The sequence below is a fragment of the Homalodisca vitripennis genome, chromosome 3, assembly GCF_021130785.1.
Source record: "Homalodisca vitripennis isolate AUS2020 chromosome 3, UT_GWSS_2.1, whole genome shotgun sequence".
Lineage (NCBI taxonomy): Eukaryota > Metazoa > Arthropoda > Insecta > Hemiptera > Cicadellidae > Homalodisca > Homalodisca vitripennis.
In genome coordinates, this window is record NC_060209.1 from 152843365 (window position 1) to 152855250 (window position 11886).

The 11886-nt window shown below is 30.2% G+C and overlaps 1 protein-coding gene across 1 annotated transcript in view; it reads left to right on the top strand.

The window, feature by feature from the left end:
• The first annotated feature begins 3756 nt into the window (after window positions 1–3756).
• The window catches only part of LOC124358409 (ubinuclein-2), a 78016-nt gene continuing 69886 nt past the window's right edge, over window positions 3757–11886 (top strand). The window contains exons 1-2 of the mRNA XM_046810709.1: window positions 3757–4041; window positions 10344–10475. Coding sequence (XP_046666665.1) covers window positions 3880–4041; window positions 10344–10475 — 294 coding nt within the window. The 5' untranslated portion in view covers window positions 3757–3879. The remainder of the gene's footprint in view (window positions 4042–10343; window positions 10476–11886) is intronic.

Sequence of the window (11886 nt, forward strand, 5' to 3'; positions counted from 1 at the left end):
AAATATATCATATTTTGGACTTGTATTTTAATAATACTGTATTATTAAAATATATCCAACAGTAGGCTACCATTGATCTTTGGTTCTGAATTCCCTTCCGTAAGCCATTTAAACGTGATTAATCAATGTAGATGATTTATTACCGGAACTCATTAAAAAGTAGAATAATATTTTGTGTGTGTAAGTACTCCTCATTATTTATCAAATTGTTGTAAGTAGTCTATAAATCTGTGTTTCCAAAAGTGTGCCCCACGGCATCCTATGGCGTCTTGAAATTCTACCAGGAGCACTGCGTTTAATTTACAAGGATTAAGAAAATATCATATCGTGTGAAAAAAATTAATATATATATATATATATATATATATATATATATATATATATATATATATATATACCTTCCTGCTGAAGACCCATCTCAAATCGCGCAAGCGCAGTTGCTTAATGTACTTTATATATTTGTTACTGAATACCTCTTTCGTATATTACGGTTTACATATTTTCTATTACGAGCTGCTTCTGTGATCACTATTTAGTTGCTAGAAGTGATGCGATACTGCGATACAGTGAAACGAACAATACTGCCAATCAGCGCAGATCACATACTAGTCGGGTAAAGCAGGTATGCGCCCCTTGGCTTGATGTGACAACAATAGAAATTGACCGTTCTCTTTCTGTCTGGGTTCCGGGGTGTCATAAAACACCCTTCATTTTATTCATGTGAAATTATGTGTATGAACCTTACTAATTCCTTACGATCTTTATTTGCCCAACATATCACGAGTTAAGTGCTTACTTCCAAATTGTGGCACTTATAGTATATTATAAACGTATATTTCAAACATTATATGTGCTTAAATGTTGATAATGTTTGTTAAGTGTAATTAAAATCCTTTTAGGTGCTGTATACACTCCTGGTCATTTGGGTTATGGATATAAAATAGTTCACGGATTAATATATTCCTATGTATATTTTTCTAGATCATTTCGTGTTTTTCTCGAGTCACTGAAGTAAAGTACTTGGTATCAACGTTTTTCTAGTATATGATTAAAGTAGACGCTTTATTTTAGTGTCTTATGAAAAATATCTGACAGGGTTATGAGATACAGCAGTTCACATATTAATATATTGCTATATGTAGATTTCAGTAGATAATCTTGTATTTTTTTATAATTACTGAAGTAAAGTATTTTATACCAAATTTTGTCAAGTATATTATCAAAGTAAACATAAAATACTTTATTTCACTCGGTTTTATAGTTCACAGTGAGTAAGATTATGAAGATACGTGGATCACGTATTGATAAGCAGATTTTCAAGTAAAAATGAAATACTTTATTCTAGTGTCTCTATAAATATACTTATCATTTGGACTTAAATCCTTCCAAATGTAGGAATTCTGTATGAAGGTTTTGATTCGGTTGTTTATAATGTTATAAAACAATTAAAGTTGTATCATTTTTCAAAAATATGGAGTTTTAATTATTTTTGTTACAATTAAAGTGCAAAAGAATTTGTGATGATAGTGGATTTATTGTGTTAAATGTTATTTAACTATAAACTGCTATATTTTAACGATATCTATCTGAAAAGTCCTGAGATAATAATTGAGGGACTTACGAAATGGCAGGACAGTTTTGTTTCGACCAGAATGTTTTTATGAGGGCAGTAAGATCAATAATGCTGATGCAGCAAAAAAGGGTGAATAAACAGCTTCAAACTGCTAACTTTAGACCGGACAAATTAATATTATAAATTACAATAACTGGATGGATTGGTTTTACATTATTAAATTTCACCTTCTTGATGAACCCTTTATCTAGTGAAGGCTTCGGTTAGAAGTCGAAATATAATTATTTATAAAAGACTGTCCAGCTTAAAAGTAAAGAAAACATGTAGACCAGTAATATTACAATCATAAACTGGGCACCTTCACTCACGTGTCACAACCCAGGTTAATAACACAACATAAAACTGTAGTATTAGTTTTATTCAAGTATTAACTAGTATGTGATGACTAATGCCTAGCTTCCCCCATCAGATGTGCAGCGCATTATAGTTGCAGAGTGACAACTAGTGCGAAACATCAGATGTCGTTGTTTTCGGCCATCCCTACTTCGCAGGAGACCCAACACATTTGAAGAATTCTCAATAGAACGAATTATCTTCCTCGTCCAGTATTATCTGGCGGATTCTTTAGTCATACCTACGCTACCAATACCAACATATTCTGATTTGTGTGAGATATAACTCAGAAAAATGATTGATGATAGCTATAAAAGATAGGAAATGTCAATAATTTTATAATAACTTGTAAGATCATGAACGTGGAGGTTAATGTACGTGGAAATAAAGTCTGCAAAACCTGATAGTCTACGGTCAAAGACATTTGATCCCTATCAGAAGTACTTGATAAGAATTAAGATTACTAATATGAAATTCTTCACCAGATGTGTAGCCTACACACACCGTCACAGTGCTCATTGATGTGCCTTTTACACAATTTATATCATTCGTCTCTATATTTATATTTTCTCCTAGAAATAGTTTAGTAGAGAAGGACTTTCTTTCGTATTCATATGATCAGTAATGTTTTCCTACAAGACCTTAATTATTTTTTAATTCGCTAATTTTATTCATAAAATACATTTTTAGTCGATTGTATAGTTTTATGTAACACATTCCTGTAGTGTATAAAACAAACTTTCATCATTGTATTAAAAGGCTGATGTTTGTAACTTGCGGTTACATTTTACCGCTTTTATTGAGCGGTAATTCTCGGGTATAGTTAAACCTCCTCAAACGAAATTCTTCTCCAATACATCGAGAATCGTGATATAGAATTATTCAAATTTACAATAAAATTAGATGCTCACAGATTTACATACATTACAAACTCGATCTCTAAAATCGGCATGTATTTCCAGTAAAATACAGTACGCCAGGGCGGTCGGCAACATTAAAATATATGTATGGTATTAAGCAAATCATGATTGTTTTCTTTTATTGTTTTTCTTCCTGTGTTGCCATTGCAAGACAGTAAAATGTTTATAAGCAATTTCATCTTTAATTACCGTCAACTTAATAAATATGTAGATTATATCCGTGAGTGAATGATACGATCAGTGCAACATTTAGAAATTCCCTTAATCTCCGTTGGATACAATAATGCAACTATTGAAACCAGCTTCATAGAATATATCAATATATTTTTGAGGCAGTGGAAATTACTTTATTTATTACATCGTATTTAATTAATTGAAACTGTCTTCAAGTCTACAACAAATCTTAGTCATTATATTGAACTGATATCATTTGTATTCTGGTGTGATTAATTGAATTTTAACTGAGCACAACTGCAAAATTAAAGAGAAATGTCTAAAAAAGAAACTTAATAGATAATATTTTGCTTCTGGTAAACCCATATTGATGTTTTTTTTTTTTTTTTTTTTAAATATTATCCCTTCACGATACGTGCCAGATATTAGGCCGTACTATTTCCGGTGAGCTGGGGAAGAAATCACTCACGGCGCAATAGTGCATGGTAGTCTAAATTTGCCTTGTAATGTTTACTTATTTTTAACTCTCTCTGAGATATGTATATTTCCTTAGACTGTTGTTAACATAACCATATCATAATTTATTACATAAATACTAGTAGTATAACTGCATCAATGTAAAATTAATTTTGTTTACTCTATGAAGTATTCGTTCAAGTAAATGAATCTTACTCCCTTATGTTTACTACCAATGCGCTGTCTGTGAGAGATTTTATCAACTAGTTGTGCCGAAGATGGCGACATGTGAGTGTTGTGGGGAAAGATGGTGAGGTGGAAAGTAAGCTATTTAGTGACTTATTTCAATGTGTGTTGTGTATAATGTCAGAACAAAACCGTGCAACATTAACACCTTTTGGAAAAAGTGATAAAAAATCCAAGAAGTCACCCCGTCAAACGTTTAGATTAAGTTTTATTCTGTCAGACCCAAATGAAGATTCGTGTCCTGTGTTTGACTACGGGTCTGTTGTGAAGTCAAAAGAGGTAAGTTTTATAACTGAAAATGCTAACATATCCTCGAAACAGTGCTTATATTAGTAGTATATTGAATATTACTTTACGTTAAAAAATAGTTCTCATTTAATTAATGCTAACTTATTGAGTTATGGACTATTGTATTTCACAGTGTCATTCCAATACTTGTTTCAGTTACAGTTCGGATTTGCAGTTAGTTAAAGCTCATGTAACACTTTCATTTAATGTTAACTTAACAGCGGATGTAAGTCGCCATATGCATGAGAATAATACTGATTTCAGCATGTCAAGGAGTGGGAGAGACTTGGGAAGTAACCTTGTTTTAGGTTAGGCTGGCCTGGGAAGCCAACAGCTATTTTGCTAAAATTTCTCAGTAGTTTCGTCTATTCTGTAAATCGGGTTGATTCATCGTGCTTCAGTATAGGAAGATGTCTTCTACTGATCAATATTATTTTACACTGGAAGGGGAACGTTAAGTGACGCCCTGCTAGAAACCTATCATTGCTAACTTAAGTAACGGAAATTTTTCTTTAAATTGCCAGAAACATATAAAAGTAATGCTTCAATTGTGGTATAAACAAAACCTTATGTTATATTTATCTTATTAGTGCCTACATTGACCAAGGCATTTTTAGCTCAATCAAGAACTGACTCTTGGTTGATTGTTCTTGCAGACGACGATCAGCTACAAGGTGTTAGATTTTGTCAAGTTTATGGCTTAAATATTTAAATTTTAAGCATTCATATTACCATATCATTATAAAAAATTCTATTTCAGATTCATTACCACTGAATTGAAGTAACAAGCTAGTTTCATGTTTAATGCTGATTTGTTGTTACATCCTTCTCTGTCCTTATCAGTATGAAATAAACCCAATTTGATTTAGTTTTAAACAATCTGAAAACATTCCAATTAATAATTTATCCGATTTTAAATACTATATTTTTTAACTTGGAAATAATTTTAAATAGAAAAATAAGTAATATCTGACAATAACTGGATGTATTTTCTCTCAACACTGCTATTTTAAGACCGTTCAAAATATTTGTTTTCAGAAGTTTATTAATGTTATGCTATTAAATCTTAATTAAATTAATTGTTACAATAACAATACTGGATCAATAATCGAACTTTGTGGTGGTAATAATTAGTAGATAGGCAGCCGCCTAATTATCTTCACTCATTACGAATTTTGTTTTATAAGTTTGATCATGTAAAATAATATAACAGTTAAAGTTAGATTGTGTTTTTACATAATTTAACATTAAAAAGGTGAATAATAAATACAATTTCCAATTAAAAATATTAGTACATTGGTAGTTAGGTAAATCTATTATGGCGTCTTGCAATGATTCTTAATTCGTGAACCTTTTTATTTTTGTAACAACTGTGATTGCGCTGATATGACGGAAAGAACTGAAAAATAAATAATTAAAACAATATAAAAAACAATCACTGGTGCCTCAATAGTTCATAGCGTCTTGTTCGCCCATGCGCGATGGTCTACGTGTTCTCATGCGTGCAGGTTATGTCACTATTTTAGACGCCTTTTGTATTCTATGACGAATTAATTGTAGTCGACAAAGAAAATATAATTAGGCCTACTTATCGGTTTTGGTGAAAAAATGGAGGGGAGTCTATTACAAGTGGGGAGGTTAGGCAGTGGGTGGTTGCGCTACCTCGCTCGCAGCCGCCTCATTTAGCGACACATTGATGATGAAATAGCTCTCTCAGCAGGACCTCGGAGCGTCCGACATTACTGAATGTTTGGTACCCTGAGCCGTTTCTCGCAGCGGCGGACATATTGGAATTGCACCGTTTCTCCATTGCGCTGGTGCCTTTCCAGAGCTCGACCATCTTGATGCACATCGCAATTACCTTGCTTGCCAGAATGCCGGCGAAAAGCAAACAAATCACGTGTCATACTGATAAACCTAATAATTTTTCGTAATTAAAACTGAAGTATTATGTTGCACAAAAACGTCAAATACTACGTACTAATTACTAGTAAAATGAAGTAGTTGAAAATAAGTAAATGTTTGTCATTTATTTTCAAAGATTATTATTGAAATTGACCCATATTTATTTTTGCGGCTAGATGATTTGTAAATAATACTAAATGTTAATAAAACAATACTTTTCCAAATGGTGTCCAGAAATAAAACATTTCGAAAAACATTGTTTTATTAACATTTAGTACTATTTAAAAATGTTTTCCAATTGCTTTACAAGAGTCTCCATAGACGATTTGTGTTTATCTATAGGGATATTTTGCACAATAGGCTTAACTAAGATTAAATTTCTGTATCTAAGAAAACTGTTTATTGTATGTGTCTAGCTTCATAAACTCGATCATTACATTAATTAAGTATTATATACTATTTATATAATTCTTTTTATCATTAGTTAATATTTTTAATTGAAACCGAATATTGATGAACACTTCCGGAAATCTCCTGATAAAGCTATCTAATATTTTTATTTATAAATACTTTTAAGCTAATAGGTGAAATATAGGTCCATAAAATGTATTTTTAGATCTTGTAAAACATTATGTTTAAAAGATTGTTCCATTCGACAAAGTCAATTAAAAGTTTTGTTGCCAATGCAACTTAACTTTTTTAAGTTTCAACTAGGTTTGATGTGAATATAAATATTGTAGTAGCTACCTTCCAGTTGTAGCCTATAGTTTTCTTGGCAGCTAAATGCAGTTCATACTACCTAACTTTGAAGTCCACAAAGAGTTGTTGCTATTCAGTTTAATTCTATCTTATAATTTTTAAGCCTCTGGTAGGGACACTTACTTTCTTGGCACAAACTTGTTAGTTTGTTCCAGATTGTGTGTGTGCGACCAATGTGAACAGTTTTTGAGAGTGTCAATAAGAGTTACTATTATTATTCATAAATATACAGTTATGATTTAATAATTAAAATGTTAATAATTATCCTACGATGTTTTGCAATTTTAATTAAGAACAGAAACCACTAAAAGTAAGGTAGGTCTTTCAATGTTCTGTGAGGGAGACTCAAGCTTAAAATTTCTTTATATTAATGTATTTTTTGACACACACACACTCACATATATATAAAACACAAAATTATTGTTTAATATAGCTCAGACCCAAATATTTTTGAGACACTTTTGTAAATATACTTTTTGGTAATATAACATATTGTGTAGACTTGTAATAAGTGTGCGAGTTTGAGTGATAGAGAGCGCTTGATAGTCTTAACTTCACCTCTTTTATAAAGTATTTTCCATTCATTCATTTATAAGTGGTTTACATGTTATTCAGTTGTTTTATCCTAATGAATTACAATTTATTTAAGCAAACTTAACGTATGATTTCACCTTACTAGTTACAGTAATTTTTAATGTAAACAATAAAGTTAAAAGTGAGAAGTAGGCCTAACTAATTTTTGGAGAATTTGAAAATAGCAATATAAATGAGTAAATTATGTGAGATATCTCAAAGTGATGAGATTTGTTTAAGTGGCTTCAATATGTGGGTTTGGCTCCTGGCAACCTATGGGAATCCTTTCCTCGCGTTTCACAAAAGCAGTTGCTCACTGCTATCCTGCAGGCTATAAACATTGTAAAGTTTTTCTGATATGTAGGTCTAGGCCATAGTTGGTTTTATCATTTTGTAATACTATTTTCAATTTATATTTTAATAAATCTTTTGTACAATTATAATATAATATCAAAGTTGGTTAATATGTTGAATATTTCGATAGTAACAATCGAATAAGGTGTGTAGGCTGCTTATTAAAGTTTCCCTAAAGTATTTACTTTTTATAAATGTTATTACACTGAAAGCTATTTTCAATTTGAAACCAGAATTAGATATAATGTAGAACATGTTAAATGTTGAATGTTTTAACTGTAAGTGCATGATTTATATTATACTATTCTTCGTCGTTAATATAGATAGGTAATTGTTCTTTGTTTAAAGTTTGTTATTGACAATGGAAGGGATTTTGGACAATAAATATTATAAGTACCATTTGTAACATATAACGATACAGTACAAATGTCCGAAATCCTCTTGTTTTAAGGTAGCCTAATTGTTGTTTCTAATTTTGCAACTATAATTAAAAAATTTCAATAAACTGTTCAGAATTATAATGCTGATAATAAAATATTATCCAGAAATGAAAAACTTACAAAAATACAATAATGTATAGCCAATACCAAAAAATTACATAGCTGTCAATGACTTTATTATTAACGTTCTTTGAAAATGATGACCTTGTATACTTCTTTACAAACCGGAAAAGTTACTTTATTCCGAGGGCGTATTACAATTTCAAGGAAATAATGCAAAACTCATGAGAAAATTTCTGAGAGAGAAATGTATGTAGTAGTTTTTGTTATAGTATAATTTTTAAATGTAAAAAGTGAATTTGAAGAAAATTTTCTAATGACACATTTAACATTTTTTTGATTGAAAGGACTAGTATTTAGGTACTTCAGTTAAATAAAACTATTGAAAAACAACAAATACAATTCAAATTTGTAGTATTTGAGGTTCACTGTTCGTGTAATACATAAACTTGTATATCGTTAACATTTTTTAATCTACTAAGAAATAATTCTGATTAGGGTAGAAACATTTTTTATTTCTAGCTTCTAAAAAACCTGTATTGTACTCTAAAACGAGATATAAAAAACTATTGAATACAGATTGGTATAACGAAAAGGAAATTTCAAAAGAGAGTAAATAATAATTTTAAGTGATGAACCAACAATATATTTTAATTCTGTTTTATGCTATCGATAAATCTGATATTTGATTAAAGCAAAGGTTAGTTGTATCTCGACCTTAAGATGTATCTTTCATGTAGATTCTATTTACTCTAGTAGTACATTTTAACTTGTTGATTCTACTTTTGTTCCGGATGGGATAAGTTACTACTACTTAGTTCATTGTTTATTCACTTCACAAATAGTTATTGCTAAGTCTTGGCAGTAGACTTGACTTTCTATTCACTTCGCCTATTAATTAAGTGCTGAGAGTTTATGGGATCTATCAGTTGGTAAATGTCTAGGACTTAATTTTGCACAAATTTTATTGTTTCTTATTTAGTACTAGGGTACTGAAAGTTGACTAATATTGCTCAGTTATGATAAATTTGTTAGTAAACTTAAAGCTTCCAAATGTATTTTTCACATTAACCTTATCAATGTCATTACTTAAAGTTTCTTCGGATACTTTAATCCTCTCAATTCTAATTATTTTTAGCTGCTCCAAATTTTTACAAAACAAAATGAAAACTACTTTTAATGGAAATATATTTAACAGAGTAGGCCTATTTGTATTGATAAGTTTGACAAAGTTTAACCCTGGAAGGGTCTATTAGAATTTCTCAAGTGTGCTGTATTTTTATGCAATTTTTAAGATCACTATAAAAATGTTATTAATTAAAGTATAAAGTGTTTCATATCTATTTTCTTGCTGAAAATCAAAGAATAAATCTACACAACTTTAAAGTAAAAGAAAAACTGTTATTTCTTTTTACAACATATCTTTCTATATTTTTATGTGTGACAAAATGATGTTAAGTAAAAGTATCCACATCTTAATAAAATATCAGATGTAGGCCAATAGAACATTGTATAAAATTTAGTTATGGACACAAATCCGGTAGCACAGGCGCGACTTGTGCCTGCCAATTTTGTTAAAGGATGTTCTATGTGATGATGACCCAGTTATAGAGAGGCTTCTTTCTTTCCTAAGAAAACTTCTCCAATAAATTTGATCAAATTTTAAATCAATTGTTAAGTTTTTAATTGTTGAGTTTTAATTAATCTATAAAATTCTTATTTAGTTTGTATTGGTTATCATTATTGATGGTTATTTTTATCAAGTTAGCCCCTACAGAACTTTTTGTAATTTGGTATTATCTGGAGGCCATTATTTTTGGAAGGGATTTTCTTACTGGTGACCTAAAATACTACATTATTAGAAAGAAAAGACTTTATTTGACGTGCTGTGAAAATTACATGTTATTATGACGATTGGTTCTTGTTTTCTGACTCCCAATAGAAATTTTAGAGGATTTTATTAAAAATCTGACACCAAAATTATTTAAATCGAATTATAAATAACTGAGTTAGAGCAGATTTATTGTGAAAAGACAAGGTCCACATTAAGGTTCTCAGCGAATAGTCAACAATACAAAAACTGAACAAACGGCTATCTTGTGCATTTTTTACTTCAGTAGCTATTTCAATAATCTATTTGGGTTCTGTAAAAATAATTAACTTATATTATTTATGTTATTGATCATTATTATTTATTTTAAGGAAAAGATTATCAAGAAAAAAGAAGAAGTTTATGAAGAGAAAAAAAGAAAACCTAATGGTGTATTAGATTCGTTTGATGATGATGAAGAGAAAGAAATTAAGAGACTCGCAGCAGCATTTGAAGAGAAATATGTAAGTATAAAGTTTTGTATAGAAGGATGCTTTAATCTAGCTATAATTTTCATAAGTTATTACATAATATAAGATAAAAGCTACCCAATTCAAGTACAGCAAGCGAACGGTTTTTAAAAACACATAGGGTCCTATCTGCAATACTAGTTTGAATGACTATCTTAATGTCATAGAGCATCAGAGTGTGAAAGCAACTACTTATTATAAACGATCAATCATTTGATTGTAATAATTTTGATCAATGCAACTTGGAAGTAAGCGGCGTTTGGTATAATTATATGGCTTGTGTACGTAATGAACTTTAGCATCCAAACTATGGATATCAGCAGAAGTTATTTGAATACTGTCCATACAGCACATATCTCAGCATTTAAAAGGTTAATTGATTTTGCTTGCAATAGTATAAAAATGTGAAATCTAAAATCTACCACATATTTAGAAATAGTGTGAAAGTACAAGTTTTAAATTATAGAATTAAATTTAAAAGTTTAATTTAGACTATGCTTTTCCTCTTTGGCTCACACAATCCCTGGTTTGATCTTTGGTTGGTAGGTTAAACATAAAGCTTAAGCACAATAGGGGTAGAGTACGATAAGTGGATCCGATATTTAATTGTTCTACACATTGATATAATCAACCATTAGTAATTAATTTAAACAATAATCAATCATATGCACCATCTTTTTACACATTTTCATACTCTAAACACAATTTGCTCTATAAGTAATTTCTTTTAAATAAAAAAAAGATATTTAACTTTAAAAACAAAACAAAATAACACTCAAAAATGATTTACTGTGCCTTTCTCGGTTTCAAGGTGTTTGTTTTGCTGTTAAATTTTCTTTATTATTTAATTTACATTTTTCCTGTCACCTATCTTAATTTTATAATTTGACTAATGTTTATGGTTCCTTTAACATTTATGACATTACATGATTGTTTAAACAATTTCTATTAGTTTGAAACAAGTGACTTTTAATTTATTATTTTGGATACATTGATATCGATTGATGGTTCTGTTATTCAATATATAAAGTTTTGTGATTGTAATAAGCGATATAAAAACCGGGTCTGCTTATCATACTCTGCCTTGTACTACCTCACTGACTTGGGTGAGTCTTGCTTCCCTGGAGACTATGTTTTGAGTGGCTTTATCTGAAGCAGCTGGACTATGGCATAAGAGAAATGATTCCACACTGATAAGGGAAGTCGAGCATCCGAGACAATCTGTTAAAAATTTAATAATTTGTATGTGCCTTATACTCTGGTAATGAGAATAATTCCTGCTTCGAGTAGTACATCATAGAAGTAGCCAAAATAACCAGCCATTGAGTCTGATTCTGACCTGGATGTATTGTGATGATAATAAGATTGATTTTTTTATCTTGTGTGATCGCTCTGAATCTGGTTT